Source organism: Glycine soja, chromosome 5 (genome assembly GCF_004193775.1).
Source record: "Glycine soja cultivar W05 chromosome 5, ASM419377v2, whole genome shotgun sequence".
Lineage (NCBI taxonomy): Eukaryota > Viridiplantae > Streptophyta > Magnoliopsida > Fabales > Fabaceae > Glycine > Glycine soja.
This window is the reverse complement of record NC_041006.1, coordinates 41,590,820-41,615,053: the sequence shown is the minus strand read 5'-3', so window position 1 is coordinate 41,615,053 and position 24,234 is coordinate 41,590,820. Positions and strand designations below refer to the sequence as shown.

The following is a 24,234-nucleotide window of genomic DNA, read 5'->3' as shown; positions in this document are numbered from 1 at the left end:
ACAAATTTATATACCACAAAATATTGCTGATCGAACATAATTTTTCATACACGCTTTTAAGAAGTTAAAAAAAATGGGAAATTGGAATTCGAAGGCTGGTGCTTTAAGCATAAGCCAGCGAAAAACTATAAAAAATTGCTCAAGAGAGCTTACTTTTAAGATGCTCTTTTTTTCATCTTTTCTTTAATAAAAAAGAGCTCCTTTTATTTTTAAGAGCTTCTACACAAAATATTTTGCCTAGCTTTTCCTTAGAAGGAGAAGAAAACCCACAAATAACTGGCTAAACACACACAGAAACCCGCAGAAACTAAGAACCAGCAATCTTTCACATTCCATGTGTGATGTGTTCACCATTGCACTGGAAAAAGAATAACGTGTCAGCCAAATCATGCAATAAAATTACTAAAAAGCCTTTCTTTAACCACATTGCATATCTACATGTTTACTAAGTTGGAGTCAAGGCATATCATTCGATTTCTCTATCAGAAACGTGATTCAGCTTTGAGCTTGTGCATTCGAGTTGCACCTTTCCTTTTGGTGAGAAGCCATACTTATGAAACATTGAATAACATCATACTTGGGCTGTTAATCCTGAGGCAATCTCTGTTCAAATCGCATTCCCTTCCCTGCAAAGCAACCAAATGCACATACCCAGCATAAATAGGAGGACGATATCATTATTTAAAATAAAATCAAAGAGAAAGAATATTGAAAAAATGACAATTATTAAGAAAAACTAGAAAAAATGAACATAAAAATTACCAACGCCATGAGTGCAAACAATTATATGGAAGGAGATTTCTCCACTCAACCCAATTGTTTCTCAAATATTGAATTGCCACTCTCACTACTAGATGCAAGGGGCAAAGATGTAAACTGCAATGCAAGTAACTCGTCCCTGCTATACTTCAATCTTTGATCTATGTCAAAATAAATGAAAAATTCAAATTAGATAATCATATAATACTAGCAACTAAAAGATTAGAAGGTAAATAGAAATTACCAACAAAATATGGAGATAAGGGAATTTGATCTTTCTTCTTAGTCATTTGCATAGTCTTGGAAGTTGATCGAGATGGAGAGGAATGATTAAGTCCGTTTTGATTGACAGGAAATAAGGTACCAAGTTCATGCCTGACTTCAACTTGTGGATGATTTCTACAGAATGACAAGATAGTGTCTTCAGTTAAGAGCCAACAACCTTTGAGGTCCAGCAGTTTCAGAGTTTCAGGAGCCTTAAACATATCAAGCCCATAATTTGTCAATACCGCATCACAAATACTAAGATTTGTCAATTTAGGAATTGATGATAAATAGTAAAGTGAGATGTCTGCAAGTGAAGCACTTTTAAGAGATAAATATCTCAGCTCTTGGAAGCTTGACAAAGGGTATAACGCTTCATCCCTAACTTGCGTATGCTCCAAATTCAACCTTTCTAATTTAAGATTTTGCAGAGCCATTAGAGAGAGCAGGGAGTTCACATCAGTCCTTCCTTGGTGCAGAAAACCTGAGTTGAAAATACGGATAACTGGATAAGAAGCTTAAAGACAAAATATTAAAACTAGAAGCAGAAAATGGAGATACAAACAAAATGAGAGAGATGGCAGGAAACAAGGTGGTGGTTTTGTTATGAAAGATGAAAACAAAAATAGTTTCATCAAACCAAATGGCCCCTTGTTAATATGCAATCCTTGATTTCTAGGACCAACAGCAGTTATTTTATATATTGCAAAAACACCCAATAAAAGTCAATTGATTTCATGAGGTAACTTGAATAAAAGATAAAATATTGAAAAATGAACTGTTGTCCCTAACATATTAATGTAGGACAAACAGGATAACCTGAATATCTGGCTTAATTAAAGATAAGATATACTCTTAGTAGGGTTTCAAAACAACTTCAAGATCAGCAAATAAATAAAATATAAATGCTATCTAATAAATACTAAAACAGAAGAAGAAAGAATCTTTAGAGCCTCATATGTGAATGTCTGCTAGCACGCATCCTATTCTTCTTCCCCAGAAATGCAAAAAAGGAAACGAATGTTAAATACATTAAACACAGACAGGTTTTGAAGCAGTATAGTCTAGCATAAAAGTTTTCTAGCGAGGAGCAGCTCAGTGGTAACATAATAGGGCTCAACCAATAGTAGGATTAAACCAGAGTAGAACATATAGCAGCCACTGCAGGTACGGAACATGAATTTATAAATCATAATAATAGTAACAACTTTGTCAACTAATCAAATACCTTTAATATTTGTATTGCTCAGGTCAACATCCTTTAATGAAGGCATCATACTGATAAATGAGATGGCAGTGTCATCCACTGGTGTCTGAGATAATGACAGAATTTCAAGATGGGGAACATGTCCAGCTAAAATCCCTAATCCAGCAGAACTAACCCTGGTACCACTCAAATTCAGACTTTTCAAGTTTCCACCAGCGCACGCAACCATCTCAACTGAATCATCCCCCATCATGCATGAGCTGAGATTGAGATGTTCTATCACTTTCATTTTACTTAAGAAGAAGAATCTGTGAAAGCTGGAATTGGCCACGTCCAAAAAGGATAGGAAATTTGTATTTGCATATAACAAAGCTTCAGCTTCATTCATGAACATGGCCCCAGAGAGAATAAGCTTTGCCAAAGGAGCTTTATCATCTTCAAGTATAGAATCAATAGTACAGTTACTCATGTTCAGGTATTCAAGAAATGATAATTTAGGCAATTTTGTGACACTGGTCCAAGCAAGATTGAGATAGGTCAACTTTGGGAATGTATTGAGAACAGAAGCACCTTTGTTTGATATTTTACTACCCCAGAGATCAATATAATGTAGCCTTTTCAGTACCTAGGAGGAGGGTGTTTAAAGGGAAACAGTAAAGGATATCAAAAGAGAAGAAAAAAAAATGTATGTGTGTATATATATATATATATATATATATATCAATATTTTACAACCTGAGAACTGTACAGACTCATAAAGCAGTCCTTTACAGCCGCAACATCAGAGGCAGTGCTAAACTGATCCCAATTAAATACGAGACCATAACTAATCGGCAATGATAGAAAGCAATAAATAATGGCTTTGCCAAGATGTATTATGAATTTAGATGCAGAGCATGACCAATGCTGTGCACAAAAATAATCTTAGAAAATAAGAATCGATGGTGTAGCAAACAATGTCTCACTTTTGGTATAAACACGCCAAAAAAAAAGGTTTGGATCCTTTAGCATAGCGTAAGAATTGACACAATTTACAGCATCTAACAAATTTCTGCAGTAATCTATTTAAACAATCCAATATGTGCATCTGGCAGAACAACAAATTCCATAAAAATAGGAAATGTGATCAAGGGCCAAATATATTCATCTCTGTTAGAAAAGAGTACGTAGATTGGTATAGTAGTGATTATGAATTACACTACCTGCAATGAAGTTAATGCGACGTCATCAACAGGCAAACCACCCAAGTCAAGAAGAGACAAGTTTTTAAGCGAGGCGAGAAGCTTGACTCCTTTTGCAGTGACGCTTGTTTCTGAAATACGTAGCCTCTCCAGATTAGGAATGGAAAGAATATGGTTAATTCCAGCATCGTTGACCTTGAAGCATCTAGATAGATCCAACTCCTGAAGGCTACTCATTCCTAAAACCAATTAAGCGCCACGCAATGAGCGATATCGGATATAGTAACAGTAAGAACAGGTGAAGAATGAAGATAGATACAATAATGATACCTGTAATTGGCCAAAGAGCTGAAGTGGAGACTCGATGACAATCGGAGAGGTTCAAGTAGCGCAAGTGACGATATGCTCCCAAATACGCCATCCATTCTGCGTCCACGGAGTTGTCCCCTCTCACATCAACCTCTTCAGCACTATGTTTGAAAACCCTAACACGAACGTAAAAAAAACAAAAAAAAAAAACTATTAGAATTAACGTGAATCATATACACGGTGAAGATGAGAGTACTAACTCGAGGAGAGAGGGGTAAAGGAGGCGGCGGGCGATGAGGCGGCGGAGGAGAGAGTCGGCGAGATGAGAAGGCAAGCGATCGAGACTGCGGCTCTGCATCCGCCATTTATCCACGCTTTCTCTGCTCTCACATGCTGCCTCAATGCAGAATCCAACCAATTCGCTTTCGCTCTTCATCTTCTCTCTCTCTGACTTCTGAAATCGGAAGAATGATATGATATGAGATTACGCGAGTCTGACTTTGATTTCGATTCGGCTAGAGTCAGATCATGATGTTGATTGTTGAAGACGAAACTTGCTTCTTCCCAAAAGAAAAAACCAAAAACCTGCTCATTGGGCCTAACCCATGTCGGTTTATGAGAGCCCATGCTTTGCGGTAAACACATATGGGCCTATTTTTAGATATCTCCCTATATATAAGCGTGTTTAACAATTTTTTATTTTTTTATTTATAAAAAGCGTGTTTAACAAATTATAACTGAATACAAAAAATAATTATATATATATATATATATATTATATTTAAAATTTAAATATATAAATAGACTCTTGACATGTATTTGATGTATTATCTTATATTTTTTAAATCAACTTAATAACTTATCTATTTCAATTTATTATTTTTATTATATTTATTTCTAATTAAAAATTAAATATTTTTTAATCAAATTATCATTATTAAAAATTCATCACAACATAAGTTATTTATCATAAATATAAAATATATATTTATTATAAATTCTAATTATACAAAATAAACAACAAATAAAGTCAGAATAAGATCCTATAATATTTGTCTTCATACCTCTATTTTAAACAAAAAATACTCATAACCAACCTCATACTTGCACAAGTAGAAACTTTAACCCCCCAACTTCATAATCGCTAGATACTTATATATTGGCACTTGCACTTTACTTATAAAGTTAACATATCAATAAAAAAATTACTATAAAAAATTAAAAATTTACTCTTAAACAATCTAAATATCCACACCTAATATTAGAAACAAATAAACATAACATTGATTCATTTAAATTTTAGTCATAAATAAACAACATCACAAATATAACAATCCAACAAATCAATTCTTAAAATTAATGTTTTAATCACTTAATAAAATCTCTAATTAAACTTGAACATCATATAACGATGATGATATACATATATAAATTTATTATTCTTAAATAAAGTAAAACAAATATAATATAAGATGTATCAAATTTAATACTATTTTACTACACAAAATAATTTTATTATTTATAAGTTAATCCAAAATCAAAATATTATTTGAAAGCATATAAATAATATTAGCTTTAAAATAAAAGTGTTAATATAAAATTTACAAACCAAGACATGGTCGTATCTCATGATTCCAATATAAAAAATCTTACATGAAATCAATATGACATATCTTAGTATAATAACCTTAATTATAACATCAATATTTGAATTGAAAGACATAAACTATGACTTTAAAATACTAATTGAATTAGAAAATATAATTATTTTTTTACAGAAAAGAATATGTTAATATAAATTATTTAATTAAATAATGTATTTTAATTACATTAATACTCATATCCTACTTATTCTCACAAAAATCTGGAGATAACACCTACTTCATCTTCAAAACAGATAACTATATTTTTTCAGTTACATATACTTTTGTAGATACATGATATATGTGGAGTTGAGGTTGATTTTGTCATCTGAGTTAAAATATTAGATATTAATATTAACCTAGAGTGACAGCTTATTGAAAACCCCAATAACAGGATAACCAGAGAAAATCCGTTAAATAAAACATAAAACTTCAAATATATATAATTTAATAAATTTTGACCAACAGTAATAACGTGTCAGCGTTACTAGCAATTTTTCGCTACAAGAAAATCAACACACAAAGCTTGTAGGAGTATGTTTTTAGCTGCAGCCTGCCGACAATTCACAGGCAAGTACTCGTTATAGCTGATTTTTCTTGTGTTGGTTATTCGTTTAAGTAATGTGTGTTCCTTCTTCATCTCTTCACATTTTTCATATTTCATTACTAATTTTATCATTTTTTTTTATTTCTCAAAAGTTTAACTGTTATCTCCTGTGTTTGTTTGACTCTCTGAAGCCCACGTGGGCTTATAATAAGTGATAGCCCCTCACATTTGTTTGAGATTAGAGCATCTTGTAAGCAGCGCAAAGAAGCTTCCTCCCAGTTGAAAAATACGTCGCCTAGGTTGTTTTTTTATTGAATCCCCAACTTGTCCTTTCGTTTGTATGATTGTGCGCCTGTTGCAATTTGGATTTCAGTTGTTCTTGTGTTTTCAAGTTTGTGCTTTGCCTCTTCTTAAGTGGGGTTTTGACACATTTTGTTGTAAGACCAATCTTTATTTCAAAGAGTCACTTTTTTCTCACAAGTGTTTTTCCACTTGTGAAAAATTTTCAGGATATGGAAAAATATATAGACAACATAATGATACTGTTATTTTTTGGAAATTATTTCTTTTACTATATTGAACATGACTACTTATAGAACCTAACCCCTGGATGTAATGCCTAAAGAATAACATGTGATAGGAGATAACATTTGAGTGACTACTATTGTTTTTATAGTTTATACACGGCCAGAGAATTTTTGGCCACTCATTTTGAGGGCTATTATGTGAAAGTGTTGCACTAGCATTTAACATTACTCTGAGTAGAATATAAATAGTATTTGAATTTAGATTCACACATCACCGTCTTCGTTGGACCTCAGATATACCACAGGCTGGAAATTTTTCAACCATTCAATTAATTTAATAATCATCAACTTGAAATAACCAAATTAGTATTGCACAGCACAAAAACATAATACTATATAGCACAAACTGTTTCTCTGTAGAGAATACAAAATGCTGCAAAGCTTACAACATCAAACACAGAAAAGACATCCAAAGCTGTTGAAAAATACAAGAGATGACTCTTCTCTGAAATATTGAGAAGTTCACTTTGTTTTTTAAACTTCTCAACAACACTGTTTCACTGTCTGTCTTGTATCACTCACTGTATATAAGTTGTAAAGCGGAGAAGAAAGAGGATGAGCTCTGCCTTTTGTCTCTTCACTCCTTTCTGCTCCGGTCCTTCCATCTTATATAATCTACCTATTTTGATCTAACCTACTGAAATGCAAAATACACAAGGGAAGAAGAAGATTTGACATCAAAATATAGAAGGAAAAACGTAAAGACCCTCTCCTCACTGCACATTTGTATGGCTACACAATCTTACACAACAAAGCAGTAAACCATTCCCATGTCACTCTCAGGCCAACACGTAGTTTGTCACGGAGACATCTGCTGCTGAAGCAGAATGGATGTAGACAAATTCAAGGCTTTTGCCTGCTGATAATGAGCTGAGCCATGATGGGAATGTGTATGAATCACCTGATTTTGTGACACCCCAGATTGGACCATAAAGCTTGGATATTGAAAGATTGAGAGAATTGAGACTCTTGTTAGATTTGTTAGTCACCACTGTTGAGTATCTGTAGTAAGTTATTCCATGGGCAATCCACGAGGTGGTCATTTTCTGTTCAATGGAAATTGGACCTGACCACGAAGCTGAAAGAGAAATTCCTCGGTTAGATATTGGTCAAAACTTACATATCATTTTAGTTTCAAGTATTTCTCAGGTAGTTAACTTAAGCAATAAAGAATGTGCAAGTGAAGTGACTAGCCAAAATAGTACCTGGAGGTGGAGTTGTCTTGGGACTGGGGGTTGGTTGAGGCTTGGTAACAACAGGCTTAGGAGCTGGAACAACAACTGCAAGGAAGTAACTAAAGCTGATTACTATATTATCATCAGTACAAGAATTTTAACAGGAGAGGGGCATAAAGCGAGAATAATGATGGCAATACCTGGAAGAAGCTGGTTATAGCCACCATGACCTCCACCTAGTCTTGCCAGAATACCGATAAGAGGAGCATTGTTATAGGTTGCTGGCTCTGTCTGCTCATAGTTATCTCTTTCATCAGCAAAGTCATCATATGCATCAGGTCCACCAACAAGAGCACCAGTGAGCAGGTTCGGGTCGCTCCTTTTGCTGCTAAACCAAGTAGCATAACCTCCACGGCAGCTGACAAATGAAGGGTTAACCTTGATGGAAACAATGGATGAACCTCTGTGATGAACCCTTTGTGGGAAGTTGCTTCCATAGCCCACCATATAGCTAGTGGCTCTTGGGTTGTCACCAAGAAGATAGTCAACCTGAAGATTTAACATGTCAAGTACTTAGATCCCACTGATATATTTAATGAATGAAACATCAAAGTTCAATTGAAAGTGAATTGAACTATTCACTTGGTCCTTATAGTTGTGTCCATTTTATTTATGTTTTAAGTCCCCATACTAGAAAATTGTATGTTTTACACTCTATACATACATGTCTGCCAACACATTCGAGACTAAAATTTACAGTTTCCTCCAATAAAAATTAAAAATTAAAATAGAGACAACTATAAGAAACCAAGTGAAAGCAGGAGGTGGAATTACCTGAGACTTTGCAAGGGAGATAAGTTCAGCAGGGGGCACATTGCCTGAACTGCACCTCAAGTTTCTACCAGAGGAAGCAAGGTAGTCAGAGTAGACAGTGGCTAAAAATGAGGCACTTGTGACAAACTGCATGTTGTTCCATCTCTGGCGGAAGATGAGGCCACCCGGAGTCTTCTGAACATTGCGATCACCCTTTCCAAGGCACGAACACATGAAAGATTCAGCCTTCTGCTGATATCTCTCGAAAACTGGAGCATGATGCCCAGCTTTGCCTTGCATCAGGAACTGCCAGGAAGAAACAAGGAAAGCTGCTTATTCACTAATGTGTGATGTTTGATATAATACACACAAAAGAAGCTAACCTATGTTTGTTTATTACTTTTTCACTAATTGTTTATAAGATAAAGAATCAATGGTGTTACCTTGGCAACTAATGTCTGAACACCAGCATACTTGACATCCCAACCAAATTCAGTCATCTTCCAACCAGTTCCACCCATGGAATCACCATTTCTTCCAAGGTAATCCAAGTAATACTGATTGTTAGATGCTTGGTAGAGCCAAGCAGCAGCCCAGAGCAATTCATCCTGAACGTTCAATTACCAACACTCAATTAATGGGAAAGTTTTGTATTTGTTCAACTTTAACATAAAGGGGTGAATCAATAAACACAATTATAAAACAAAAAATTACATTGTAACCACTGATGGATCTGTAATATTTCTGGGCAACCGTAATGCTGCTGTCATATTTGCCTCTGTATTTGTCAGCAAAATCAAATAGCTGAAATTGAACAAACCCAGAGAGAGTAAGTTGAACAAGTCCGGATGGAAAAGGAATGGAGTAAAGTCAATCGAGTACCATAATTCTCAATAAATGAATCAATTAATTAACCTTATGTTAAGTTGGTGAACATTTATTAAATCAACCTCTTGGGTATCCTCATTTATTAGATGCAACTAAAATACCAGACGGGATCAGATTCAGATCTGTGACGACAGTAGTAGTAGTAGTATTTTTTTACTTAAGGGCCTTATTGAGATCAGAATTTCAGAAGCATCTTTCTATCTTCACCACTCCAACTCTAATAAATGAATAATTAAATGTAACATGTTTTCCACCTATCACAAACAGTGACAGAAAACAGAAAAGGAATCGAGAAGGTGGTCGAAGAGTAAAGTATAAGGTAGCAGAAAATAGAGGTCCAATGTAACTATTACTAGTAAAAAACCCAATACACATTTTGATTATTTTTATTTTAAGACCCAATACACATTGATGGTAGCTAAACGAGCCGCAGTGGTCGTAAAGTAAATGTACATACCAAACAAATAAGGTGTGAGTTCACCCAAAAATAGCACCGACACTGTACCCACGTGATAGGCACAATGGCAATAAGGAAGTTTCATTTGTGTGATGTGAATCCGTTTTGAGGGGATCAACCGGGGCTACATTTGTACTACGATCTAAAGGGTATGTTATACCGTGACAAGAGGGTAAGTGTGCCCCTTCGCCAACCCATGAGAGACTTGGCCACTCTTCTTTCTTGTCCATGTTCCCATTTAGACATAACAACCTAATTTATTTTAGGACCACACTCATTACTATTATTATTAATAGGGTGATAAAAAAACGAAAAAAATCAAGAAAGAAAACATATTGTTAGAGATTGGGTATGGACTAAAAAGCTCAGTAGGTGATTTTATTTTTAATAAACAAATTTCACTTTTGTCATAAAAAGAATCCATTCACACTACTTTAGTTATTACGTATAAGAAAAAAATAATATAGAGTGAACTCTTGCTCAACAGAGCAAGATTAAGGGAGACCAAAGAAAAAGTTTGGGGGGGTGGAATTAAGAAGTGTACAAAAAGCAATTTGATGGGTCCCAAAAATGCTAGATTAGATACTATCTTCATTTCATTGCTTTTTTAGTACACTAATATTACGTAGCGTTCTGGAGATGTATTAGAACAAAATAATTATTTTTTGACTGCTAAATTATATGAGATTATAAATACTTTAATTTCATTTAAAAAATAAAATAAAAAGCTGTTTCACTTCCACCTACGAATATTTTCTTGTTTTGAAACAAGTGCCGATTTAGAAAATTCTAAAGGATTAAAGAAATCAAAATTCTTTATAAAATAATTATTACTCCTAAAAGACTAAATCATCATTTTTTTCTTGAAAATAAACGCCATTAATAATTTGCATTTTGAAAAAAAAAAGGAATGATTATTGAACATTAATGAACAAAAAGTAAACCATTTTCTTCGTAATAAAAAATCACAGAAAATTTATAAAAAAATAATTCACTAAAAATATGCTTAGTTCAAACAGGAGACTAGGAAGGCAAAGGGATTGGGTGTTCATTATCAAAAGAAGATTAGGTTTAATTTTATTTTAACTTTTTGGGCCATTGCATAAATCGCGGTCTAACCTACGCGGCCCAACTTTGATCGCTCGCAATAACGACTCTGACGAAAGAGCCATAAAAGTGTAACTGCCAATTAACTCCAACCGTTTCGCTAACATATGCCGTTCAGAACAAACAATTCATGCGCACCACGCTTCACTGTTTGTCCACTTTCTACACTACAATGCGCACATCTAATTAAATTATATACCATACGAAAGCGTAAAAGCTAGTAGTGTGTACTACCTGGTAGGCATGGCGGAGGAGTTCGGCGGCATAGGCAGGGTTAGAGCGTCGGAAAACAATGGAGGCAGCGGCCATAGCGGCGGCGGTTTCTCCGGCAAGATCCGACCCGGGATTGCTTGGATCGATCTTGTAGGCATGACGGTCGGTTGTCATGTCCTCTGGCCTTTGCCAACAGTAATGGTCAGTGTTCCCGTCTCCCACCTAATTGTCAAAAACCCACAACACCAACATAAATAAATTACTACTACATGTAACATCTAAATTCAACTACGAACAAAACATTTATAATAAAAAATAACCCCGAACAAATTTACTATTAAAATAACAAAAAAAGGTACCTCTCCGTAGAGAACATTGGGTTGAGGGTGAGCTTTGATGAAGTAGTCCGTACCCCACTTAACGGCTTCCATGGCGTGACCAAGTTCACCACTAGCAGCCATTTGTTTGCCGTATTCAATGATGCTCCACGACATCATCGTAACGGTAAACGCCATGGGTAACCCGAACTTCACATTGTCCCCTGCATCATAGTACCCTCCAACTAGATCCACCTGTATAATTTAACATCAATAATTTGTAACCTGAATTTGGGTGAGGAAAGTGAGAAACTAAACTAAACTAAAAAAAGAGTTGAAAAGCTTACCCCGCTTGCTTTGCCATCTTGCAAACCAGAATGTGCTCTCCATGTGACTCTCTGGTTGTGGGGAAGGTAGCCAGATCTCTGGGCTTCAAAGAAGAGAAGGCTCTTGCTCAGAGCTTGGCCATAGTCATGGCCAGCGAAGGCAAAAGTGGGGAACAGAAGAAGAAGAAGCAAAGGGAACATGCGAATAAGCTTTTCCATGTGGTGAGTGAAACAGGAAATGGCAATGCTGATGAGTGGTAGCAGCTGAAACTTGGGATAATCCCACCAAATTAGGAGGGAATCCTTTAAGGAAAGAGGGAAGTTTCAAGAAAAGGAAGAGAGAGAGGGAGTACGGGGATTGGAAACTGAGGAGCTCGAGGCTCTATATATTATGGAGGGGTGGGAAAAAGGAAGGTATCAAGAACCCCCAAATTGACAGTCGTTTAATAAATAAATAAATGTAAAATTAAATTATTATTTGTTTTGCTGGTAGTATTGTTTTTATTTTGTTTTTGGATTTTGAAGTGGCTGCAAATTGCAATGCAGACGTTCCTGATGATATGAGAATGGGACAATGGCATGTGGCCTTACAGAATGGAGGTCGGTGAGGTTTAAAAGTATCTGTTTTGGTTGAAATAAAATTACTGTTCACTCATAGAGGAATAAAATATGGGAAAAATAACTAAAAAATGGTTTGACTTACTGAATGGAGATTGAGCCAGAATGGTAGTAGTATGTGATGTATTCAATTCTGACTCTGGCATCATTTTATTTCCAATGTGTTTTTCAAATTTTAAGACAATTTCTAGTCAATTTATTTAAAATATTTCTTGAAATTATTGTGCGATTAAAATTCTGGCAAGCAATAACTAAACACTTTTCTCAAAAGAAATTATTTATGGAGGCAAAATTAGAGTGATTAGAGCAAGTCTATTTCAAGGTCACATCACATACTCATACCACATGTGTCAGAGTACACAATAATATACTATTGCTTGCTAGTAACCTAGCAATTGAGCACCAGCATTTTGAATTCAACAAAATACAAGTGTTTCATTAATTCTGTTAGGATAGAAAATACAACCACTCTAAAACACGTGTAACTTTACAAGGGAAATCTGCCGGGGAACTATTCTTAAATAAGATAGGGGGAGAGGGAACAATAACTCTGCAATCAATCAGTAAATTCTTAAATAGACACATTCTATCAGTATAATTTTGTAGTCAATTAATTAACAAATACTAGAACTCCTTAATATTTATGAGTGATCTACTCGTCCATTATTTATCAAATGCTTTAACAAGGGTGGGTAACATTTGTGAAAGAGGGTTATAATAACCCGAAAGCCTCTTTTATATGGTCCAAAGCAAGGCAAGAGCCACATGACATACAAGTTACGTGGGGGTTTGCCATTGGTTTAGTTACTGCAAAAGTGTCAACAATGTTTGACCGGTAACGATTTCCATTTCCCAGCGTTATTAACTTCTCGCCTGCCATGTTTGGTTTCAATGTAACCCCCATGTTCTTTCGATTTGATTGTTCCTTGTTCTATGCGTGGAAAATGAGCCCTTCCGTAATTTACGTGCCGTAGCCCAGGCCCCATTCTATTTAATTATTGATTAGTCTCTTTGTTTTTTATTGATTAGCCTTTGTTTAAAAATTATTTTATTCCTTAATTAAATTACTCATGTTTTTTTCCTAGTGGAAATCTTCACTTTAGAAATTTAGTAACGAGCATGTTTGGATGATTTGAGAATTACTAGTACGATTTTTTGAAAAAAGGTTGCACGGGTTGCAATATTGCATCACTGCAAATGAAAAAGGAACATCAAAATTCATAGATAAATCTACAATTGAACGGAACAATGGCTAGCTAGCATTCTTCCTGACAGATGCATATGATAATTAATTTCCGTAACCTCATATTCCATTTTTGTATACTCTTACAAAAGAAAACGTGTTTGTAGTAAGAGTCAAAATGAGAGTACAAGCAGTTAGATGTAAAATTAATCACAGAAGGGAAGAGATGGTTGGTAGGCGCTTGAGTCACATGTAATGGAGAACACTAACAACTAACAACGAAATTGAAGTAGTTGTACAAGCAACCAACTATGAACGAAATAATTGATACGCAACGCAACGCTGAAGCTTCATCTGCGTTCATATGGTTTTATCTTAGAACATCATCGCACGCAGGTGAAGGACCTGTACCCAGGATTCGGATGCCCGACAACCCGACAACCGACACTCATAGCTATTTATTTTTCGTATCTCAAATTAGTTCTCTATTGCCACCGACAGCATCCCAGGTAAAAATAAGCTAATATAAAATTTAAGAATAATTATCTTTGCACACGTATAATCATTTTTATAAATTTTTTGTTACTAAATTCTGGAAATTTTATATTTTATAAAACTCTGACCACAATGAAAGAAGTGAATTGTTATTTAAACAAATTTAATTGCAACAATGTCAGATATTTTGAATAGGGCATTGTCATACTGGAAGAGTGGAGAGGATTGCTGACGATCAGCGTCAATTCAAAATTTCATCGTACAACTTTTTCTTTTTGGAAATACTTGATCGTGAAAAAGAACATTATTAGAAAAATATAATAAAATCAAATACATATATTTACACAAGAAAATATAAAATTGATTACTATTTTAACTATTAGATTTGTAAATAATAGTAGTTACTGTTGTATTTTTTTTTAAAGTTCACTGCTACTACTGATAAAAAAAAATTCTATAAAGTGCACTACTTTAAAGAAGTTACTAAATCCTGAATTCTTGAAAACATACAAAATGGATTTTCTATCAAATCAATTTGAGTTTAAGAGAACATTTTACTTTAAACTTACTTTACCGCCATAAGTTCAGCTGAATCACTAGGCACTAAGGTTGCTTTTCCTGATTAATGTTTATTTTGATATTTGAAATTTTTTTAATATTTGAAAAAGTAAACTAAGTTGTTAATTTTTAATTATTAAAAAAAAATAGGAATGGAGAAAGAAAATGTAAAAGTAGTATGTGGTCAAAACCAAAAAGTGTTGTCCCCATGTCAGAGCGCTTTATTCCCAACCGCAATCAACGGCCTCCGCCGAAAATGAGATATATAAACTCTCTTTCACATACTCTCACTCTCTCTAAAATTTTTACTAGTACTTTTTAAAAAGTTTTAATTAGCATAGAAAAAATGAAGACACAAACGAATTTGACACGTCATGCATAAGTCAAAGAGGCAAGTTTCCGGAATGACTGAGTCCAGCGACAATTCCCACCGTTGAGTGCCCGTTCTCCAACGTTTTATATGCCAAGAAGTAATGTAAGAGGCTCTTGAATGTTGATTTTCATTTCTTTTTCTAATATATGAATAAAGATATAATATCACACAAAATTATTTTAATTTAATTAGTAATATATAATTATCTAAAATATTTAGTAGAAAATTTATGTCATGTGTCTTACCTTTTTTTTTTTCTTTATGCATGGCACTGCTATTCGATGAGTTAAATATTGTGCAATTAGCTTTATCAATTATCAATTGAGTTAAAAGATAGACATGAGCATCGTTCAACTTTGTTTTTTAAAAAAATAATCACTTACTTTTGTTACTTTTTTCAAAAATAAGATAATAGCTATTCCTCTAAAATAATCTTACCAAACATGGATTTACATATGATCTTCAATGAGACCGCACGTTGCTTGCAGTCTCAAGGTCAGTAAAAGAACAAATTTGAAACAGCTTTAAAGGGTTCATACATAGTACTCCATGACTTCATAAATCGGACAAAGAGATCCTTCCTTTTGTTAGTGGAAAAAAATCACTGTTGGTTCATACCCTAACATTGTGTCCCCAAATTTAAGTCTAGAGTATTTTTTTTTTTTTCTTTGCCTTTTGTTGAGTGCGTTAGGTCACCTTTTGGAAATTTTGGCACTTGCTCCTGACTTTACACAAGACGATATAGACAAAACATCTTTTTTTTTTTTTTCCTTCTTAGTATAGCTGCCTTCCACATTCCCTAGTTGTTTTACACTGACTTCGATTGGGAGCTTACAGAAATTAGAGATCGTCAAAAGTCAAAATTTCAAGTTGCGCTTAGCAACTATATGATCAAGGTGAAAAGCCTAGGTTAGCTAATCAATTGCGTTGACATTGCACTTGGTAGACCAATTTCTGCTGGAAATCCTTTAAAGGTGAAATTTGATTTTGCAAACTAATTCATAATTTATTCGCGGATATGCTGCCAAACATCATGTACGAATCCTACCTTCATCAAAGGGTTGATATTGACATAATGCATCGTAAATTCTTAATAGTATGATACATGCAAGAGGTCTAACAAGAGTGACAACTTAGCAAATGGTTGAATTCGATTCCCATATAAACAGATTGATTATGTGAGCTATCATTTTATGCAACCTTAACTAAAATTTTTGAAATCAATAATTTAAGTTAAAATATATTTTTTGTTTTATATAAAATTAAAAATATTCAGATTTCGTCTCTATGAAAATTTTAGTACATTTCTTATGCTCCTAAATTCAAATCTACATGTAATAATTTATGGTAATTGTAAATCTAGAGATTGAAAATTGTCACAATATCAAAAAAAATGCCAGAAATAAAAGAAAAGTTATTACAAATTACATTTTTTTTCTATAATTTCTGATAATTTTTAACTTTATAAATTGCCATGTAAGTTTCAATTTATCCTAACATTACTAATTACATAGTAAAAGATCCTCAGTATGACACAATAAATATGATTTTGATTCATAGCGAAAAGAACTTTAGTCACAATCCTAGATAGTCAATGTGAAAATTATGAAACAATATCTAGCAGGATATTTTGTTTAGTGTGTGCATAATCCATTAGAAAAACCAACATTTCATGTTAGTTGGATGTTTCGATGTATACTATGTTAGTGATAAAATGAAAGGAAACATACTAGTAAAGTATATGTTACTTCATTGGCGATTCCTTATCTCATGGGTCAACAAGTAGTAAAATTCTATAACTCTATCGATTACTGAAGCAGCGTATATTTTAATTTTTAGATATTGTTCACAATTGCTTTGGATAAAATATAAAATGGAATATTATTTTAGTATTGAAAAAAGTATTATTGGTTCTTTATGATAATGATAATAACATTCGTACCATTAATCTCTAAAAAAATACAACATTTTAATGATAGTAACATTCGTACCATTAACTTTACACCATTTCATTAGAGATTATGCTCAAATGGGAGTTTTGAGAAAGTTAATTCACATTGAACACCAATAGATTGACATATTTGCCAAATCTTTGGCCAAAGTTAGATTTGTTTTCATTAAGGGATCATTTACACATGCATGTGTGATTTGCATAACCATTATACATCATCCCACAAGCATTGACATGCATTCGTCAAACTTGCATCACCTTATCCCTCTGCATTCTGGATATTCCATCTTATGTTGTTTCATGTGATTCATGTTTTTTACATTATCATCATTTATGTTTTACCGCACATTAGTTTAATGAAACCAAGCGTATTCACTTTCTCAATTTCACGTATCTTTGAATTTACACTTTTAAGTTTTAACCATATGTTTTAACTGCATGTATATATGTTTTTAACTCCACAAATATTTGAAGTTTGTAACTTCCCCCTAAAAAATTGTACGTCTTTTATGTTTTATTCATGACGGGTTCTAGCGTGCCTAAGCTTTCCATATCATTTCTTGAAAGAAAAAAAAAAGCTTCCCATATCACGCACAGTTTGACATTTTTAAAGACCTTAGATATTATAATAAAATAGTTAACGGTAGAGATAGTGAAGGTGTAGCAAGTAGACAAAGTATTGGATAACTGCCTTTTTTTATAAGTCCCGTATTTCTCTCTCTCATCAGAGTCTCTCCTTCTTCCTCTAAATTTTCCGTAACAAGTAGACAAAGTATTATATTTATTTATTTTGAAATATATTGTAATATGCTGTGTAATATGTTCCATATTCACTAGATAGTATTGAATTAGATTCAAATATAAATAAATAAGTTTATTAAAAATTTATGTCAAGTAAAGGCGACGATGAGTTCATTTCGACATGTCACATGTAAACCGTTAACCTCTTGTACTCCAATTTAACAAAATAATGTTTGGTTGATAATAAAAACAATGAAAAATCAAGTTATAAAAAAAAAAATCACTTACAAGTTACAACCCTTTGTATAATCGGCAAGCAATAGATAGCAAAAACTTTGCCTTTGACGCGTGCCATATGTAAGATTCATGGGTTCAACATAAAAGTTAGAAGTGTGGGGCTTTCCCCTCAGGCGGATTATCAGCGTGGGAACAAACAACTTTTTGAAGATTTTAAAACTACCAAACTATAATCACAATTATTCTCTCTATTTTATTTTAAGGAAGTAATTAGTTACATCACCTTCTCATGATAAATTATTTTCATTTGACTAAAATAACATTATCTGACCAATATATTCTTATTTCATAAATGATTTTTTTTACATTATTTCATAGATGATTGACTACAGTTTACAATTACAATTATATAATTACTGGTACATTTATTTGTTGCACCAAATAAGGATATTGTGAAAAATAATAATTATTACTTTATTGATATTAAGAAATAATTGAAAACATAAAAATGTTTTAAAAACGACAGATAAAATCAAACCGAAACAATAAGAAAGAAAACTTATAAATAATGTAATTAAAAAATAATTTTAAATTATTTTGTACAAATCCTTTTACTTATTATGTAAAAATAATTAATATATATATATAGCTTTTGCTTTAAGAATTAAAATACAATTATGTGCATGAGGTATATAAATTATTTGGACCCGGCAAAGATATTAGGAAGTTGTAAAGAAGCACGGACCCATCATGACCTTAAATCGATATCGAGATAATAGTGATAGAAGTTGGGAGCTTTTATGGGGACAAGGGGCCCATTTATCCTCTCACCTTCCAAACAATGAAGTAACCTTCGTTTTAAATTTCCAGAGATATTTGAAAAAGTAGTATGTGAGATATAAATAAAGTTATATCATTAATCCAATCTCTTCTTTTTTCTTCATACATTTCCTAAAGTTCTACTGTAATTTTTTGCCTGAATATTTCTTTTATAAAATCCCTATTTTTTTTTGTATACTAATACAACATCTTTGAAGCTTGCAAAAATGACAGTTATACAACATATGAAATATATATAAATTAATATTTCATCGTGAGTTATTTTAAATAACTCGGGCTCATATTTTTATAATTTTTAATATATTTTAATTAACAATAAAATATATTTAAAAGAGCATGTTAAAAAAATATGTAATAAAATTTAACTCCTTGTGTAGCCAATTTAAGAATATATATAGAGAGAGAGAGGTTAGAATACAATCGATTTATGTGATCTTATTAAATATCACCATATGTGCCTCTAAAACACTTTCACTCTCAAACAATACAATATTTATTTTCCTGTGCCCTTGCTGCTCTGGTTCTCGTGCCCTTCATTCTCGTGGACGTTGTTGTTCTCATTCCTTCATTCATTGTTTGCTTTGATGCTTTCTCATGGCAATCAAATATGTATTCGTGTGTATTCGCTTAAATCTATCTTGATTTTAATGGGAAATATATAAGTTGATTGGGTATGGATTTGAGTTCAAAAATTATCAAACTTTTTTAATTGGGATTAAAGTTGGAGAAGGAGATATCACTATTAGTCTCATACCTATTTTCATATCTGTCCCAATGATGACGAGAATACTCAATACTCAAAGGATACGAAGATGAAACATGAGACAATAAAATTTAATCTATCAACAAAGACGACTATGAGCATATGTTAGGGAATCAGGATTTGAAACTCGGGAGATATCTCTATCCCACGACTTTGCCATGTCTAAATGCTCCCATGACCATGTTATCGTTCTGGAACTGGTGGGTTATCACTGTCATTAGTATGCTTTTTGTAGTGCTTGTTACTTGTATTTGTTAGCTCTCTGTTTTCTTTCCTTGTAGTTCTGTAAATTGGTAAACGTGTTGTTCTATGAATTTTTAAACAGCTATGTCAGCATGTAGTTTTGTGATATGGTAAATGTATTGTTAATTGTTTACGAAATTAGATTGCCAGATATTTGTTATTACCAGGTACATTGGCTGTTCTTCTAAAAAAAAGGTACATTGGCTGTTTCAATATTTTTAAAAGAAAAAAAAAAACATTTTACATTGGCTTGACTTGTAAGCATTATTGAAATTGGCTAATTCTACATAGTGTAAATTTTTTTACGCTATAAACTAATAAAAATTATAAAAAATATGATTTTTAAAATAATTATTATACAAATTAACAATATCATATAGAATAATTTATAATTAGATGCTAATGTAAAAAAAATTATGATGTTAGTATATGCCTTTTTTTCATTTTTTTAATTAACAAAATTGTGTATTGGCTAACATTCCTCGTAAGAGAAATTTCCATCATTTTTTATGCTATATAGAAATTTCAATCCTTTTTTTTACTATATAGAAATTTCAATCCTTTTTTTTACTATATAGAAATTTCCATCTTTGTCTTTTTTTTAATTCCATTTTTGTCTGTTTGATCCTTATGTAGTGCGCATAAAATAAATTTCCATTCGTGTCTGCTTCTGCCACTTACATTAAATAGAATTTACTTTTATGCTATTCTATCCTGGGTCTGAATGTTGGACCAGTTAGTAACAGTTACCTGCATAATGTTCCCCTCCATTATTGTAAGTGATGATAAGTTGCTTTGTCGTTTTTCAATTTGTTTATTACGATGATTATTACATTAATGTTAGTACTGTGGTCGAAATATGCATGCCAATTGATTAAAAATTAACACAAAAATCAGATAATAAAAAGAGTTTTTTTATAGAATATATTTTAAAAATGTGTGCATATAAAAATAAGATAAGGAAATAGTAAATCAAATAATCTAATGTTTTTTATATTCAAAAAATAAAACTGATTCACTAATGTAGGGATGTTGTCGTTCCAATGAGTGGCAGTTTATATGTCACTGAATTTCTATTTTAAATTAATTTTTATATTTAAAATAGTTTTTCATAAAATTTTATGAAAATAACTCAATAAAATTTAAATAAAATGAATTAAAAAAAAAAAGATACCCTGCCTTTGAACTCGATTCATCCATGGTGGGGCTTCTGTTTTGCCTTTGATCTTTGGATTTGGTTACATTGGAAACAATGAAAATATTATGTGAGATTGCATTAAGGAGGAATAAAAAGGTCTAGAGTTTGATCTCTTTTCCTAACTAAAACTAATAATTAATATTTTCTAATAAAAAAGTTACATTAACAAAATGTGTTTTGGGAGGGACAAGAAAGACTGTCTTTGAGCCTGTGTTCTGCACTCTACAGGCGTAATGGTTCTGAAGCTCTCTTTCACACGGAATAAAACCCTGCTATACTTGATTCCTTGATAAATTAATATGACTAAATCAAACAAACACCAAATGAAAACCAAAGGATGATGCATCATATAAGGTTTTCTTGTTTTCATATAAATGAAAATAATTTATTTAATGGAAGAATTTATGTTATATTTGTATCATGTGTGAAATTTATTTGGATAAATAATAATCAAATGCCTCAAATAAAATTAATCTATGACTTGATGGATTACATAATATCTGTTTACCTTAAAAAAGAAACTCCACTTTGAAAAAGATGATGAAAAAATTAGCCGAGTCCATTCAAAATTTGGGCGGGGACCTTTGGTTTTGTACTTTTCTTAAAGTTAATTGCTAGTGCCTGCTTAGTAGATTTCGAAATTTAAGTACAACTTTGCCCATTGATTTTATGCTCCATTTACTAATTATTATTATTATAGAAGGCCAAAAGGTCAATTCATTAACTTTTTTTATGAACTACATGGCGGAGTTCTTTTATGGAAATGGATTCCCTTTAATAAGTGAATGCATGAAATTCTATTCATTATTAAATTCTATTTATTAAATAACAAAATAAAAAATCACGAAAATTTTTTACATTCTGTGATGATAACAGTAGGATCTGTAACTATCTTTTGATTTATGGAATCTCGGTCCCTTCTTTTATATGGTGTCATTAAACATTCACAAACTAACCACAAAAAAAAAAATTAACATTGGAAAAAATGATGTATCGTATCTAATAGATTTATTTGCACTTTTTATTGTCAATTTTTATTTATTAGGGGATTTTACTTTAACAAATTAATTTAGTGTATTTTATCTTTTACTTTTAAAATTTTTGTAAATTTTATCTTTCGTTGTATATTCATTAATTAACTAACATGGCATGTTGTAATTATATTTTTTACCCGTCAACTTTTTACTTTTTTGATGAGTTTTATCTCAACATTTACTAATAATTAATAAATAAAAGGCGAAAGATAAAATTTATAAATTTTTAAAAGTTATAGAAAAAATACACAAAATCAATTTATTGAATATAAAGTTCGCTAAAAAAAAGTAAAAGGTTAAGAATAAAAATTATAGTTAAACATATCTAATATTACAAATTATTAGATATAATAAATTTTAATTAGATAGTTGAGATTGAAAAGATAAACTTTAAAAAAAAAACTCTATTATCTTTATTCCTAAAACGTGTTTGGATAAGTTTATCCAAAAATACTTTTAAAAGAAGAAGAAAAAAATAATAATCAAATGAACTTTGTATAAGATAAATTATTATGCTCACCCCTCTCAATTGAACCTTCACCTAATAGTTATTGCTGCACGGTGAAGGAGATTGAACAAAATAGCATCGTGATTTTGGCCATCCCACCCCCACCTGCCCCTTGATTCTCAATTTGCAGTCGAATCAAAACTATAATGAAGCGATTTTTATGTTTTGCCAATTAATCTGTGTAATTAACTTGGAGCAATAATAACTATTGATCACAGTATCCTCATGGTCGTATGCGAACTAGGTTAACTAGGTTGTTGGCTGACTTTTAACTTGACCCTTTGGGGACCAAGGTAATAATTTTTACCTGGTACCAAAGCCACATCACATGTTGCACCTCTGGTCAACAGTCAAGCAGCGAAGTGAAAGAAACACCATCCCCAAGAATATTGAATGGGTATGTTAGACAAAAAAAAAAAACTTATAAATCAATAGTTAACCTAGTTTGTTGAGGTTGTGAGTTAAATGGATTTGGTTGAGGAACTTATAAATCAATTCGTTCAATTCACATCTTATATGTTTTAAAATAATAAATTAATTATTTGCGAAAATTAAAATAAACTTATAGATGTTTAAATAATGAAAGCCATTATATTTTAACTTTTCGATATAATCTTACTCAAGATATTATCAAACATTAAACACAAATGCTTATTTCAACGAAAATTCAAACTTAATTAATTCGTTCATGTTGTGAGAAAGTATTCGTTCTGCTAAAATAAATTCCGTTGGTGCACTTTTGGATGCCTACTAGTTAGCTTTTCTTGTTGTTGGGGTATACATACATACATACCATGACCATACATTATTAGAGAGCATTGAGACTTTAACAAGTTGAAGACGCAATAAAGAAAAGGGTAAAAAGAAGGTGAAATACTATAGGATTAGGATCCTCTGAGATATTCTAACTTGGAAGTATGGAAAAGTTTGTTGTAGTAGGAGGACTCAATCTCCAAAAGCCGACACCAAAATCCTAACGTCCAAAGGTCCCCACTAACCGTAATAAATTTCAAGCTTCAACTTCGCCTTGGAATTCCTCCATCTCCGTTATGTACTATCATTTTTCATCTGTGCAAAAACAGTATTAGTTGACCTACCAACAATTCATTTGTTATCGCCAATACACACAAGACAATGGTTGAAGGAGATTTTGTACTGTTTCATTTTTGAGGTTTAATTATAAACTTACTCTCTACGCTTATATTTTAGTCACTGTACTATCAATAATTGTATATAAATCAATTCATGCCGCTTATTAAAATTACGGGAATGTCTAAACTTAAGTTCACAGTCTTAAGTCTCCAACCAATCACCTTGCTAGTTAAACTTCAGCGCACACAGCACTTAGAACAGACAGGGGCTACTCTACATGATGGTCCTACACTCAAGTCATGAGTTTTTCCTCAAATCTACATCGAGAGTTTTGTGGCTTAAAACTTGGGTGATTTTACTAAACCCCCACAACTAAACATTCATATTAAAGGTTTTGTGTGTATTAAAATATAAACATATATTAACATATAAAAACAGAGTATAAAATCAGTTTTACAGCTAGAATCTCCATGTAGTACAAGGTTCCCAATCATATTAAATAAATTTATTTACATACAACACTTTTATTAACTTAAATAATTGGTTCTCATGTCAAAAATCAAATAAAATCACGTGTTATTCATACCAAACAACAACCCCTATATTC

The 24,234-nt window shown here is 32.3% G+C and overlaps 2 protein-coding genes across 2 annotated transcripts; both read right to left on the bottom strand.

Annotated features, from left to right (window-relative positions):
• Positions 1-154: 154 nt before the first annotated feature.
• LOC114413451 (putative adenylate cyclase regulatory protein) lies at positions 155-4,286 on the bottom strand. Its single transcript, XM_028377873.1, has 7 exons — positions 3,981-4,286; positions 3,742-3,896; positions 3,433-3,650; positions 2,252-2,855; positions 1,004-1,507; positions 763-920; positions 155-626 (listed from the first exon to the last, which is right to left on the bottom strand). Exons 1-6 carry the CDS (start codon positions 4,154-4,156, stop codon positions 808-810), a joined length of 1,770 nt encoding a protein of 589 aa, XP_028233674.1. The 5' UTR covers positions 4,157-4,286; the 3' UTR covers positions 155-626; positions 763-807.
• Positions 4,287-6,786: 2,500 nt separating this feature from the next.
• LOC114413450 (endoglucanase 6-like) lies at positions 6,787-12,167 on the bottom strand. The gene is made up of 9 exons (XM_028377872.1): positions 11,815-12,167; positions 11,510-11,722; positions 11,172-11,372; positions 9,200-9,289; positions 8,929-9,093; positions 8,507-8,791; positions 7,873-8,221; positions 7,703-7,777; positions 6,787-7,575 (listed from the first exon to the last, which is right to left on the bottom strand). Exons 1-9 carry the CDS (start codon positions 12,010-12,012, stop codon positions 7,277-7,279), a joined length of 1,875 nt encoding a protein of 624 aa, XP_028233673.1. The 5' UTR covers positions 12,013-12,167; the 3' UTR covers positions 6,787-7,276.
• Positions 12,168-24,234: the final 12,067 nt, after the last annotated feature.

What these genes read in the sequence shown, in the direction of transcription:
- LOC114413451 (XM_028377873.1), bottom strand. Translation starts at nt 4,156, where the DNA reads ATGAAGAGCGAAAGCGAATTGGTTGGATTCTGCATTGAGGCAGCATGT. An exon ending in AGCTCTTTGGCCAATTACAG is followed by an intron (nt 3,651 to 3,741) that starts GTATCATTATTG and finishes AATTGGTTTTAG; the next exon opens with GAATGAGTAGCCTTCAGGAG. An exon ending in CTTATCTCCATATTTTGTTG is followed by an intron (nt 921 to 1,003) that starts GTAATTTCTATT and finishes ATTTTGACATAG; the next exon opens with ATCAAAGATTGAAGTATAGC.
- LOC114413450 (XM_028377872.1), bottom strand. Translation starts at nt 12,012, where the DNA reads ATGGAAAAGCTTATTCGCATGTTCCCTTTGCTTCTTCTTCTTCTGTTC. An exon ending in GATCCATCAGTGGTTACAAT is followed by an intron (nt 9,094 to 9,199) that starts GTAATTTTTTGT and finishes TTGAACGTTCAG; the next exon opens with GATGAATTGCTCTGGGCTGC. An exon ending in TCTCCCTTGCAAAGTCTCAG is followed by an intron (nt 8,222 to 8,506) that starts GTAATTCCACCT and finishes TTAAATCTTCAG; the next exon opens with GTTGACTATCTTCTTGGTGA.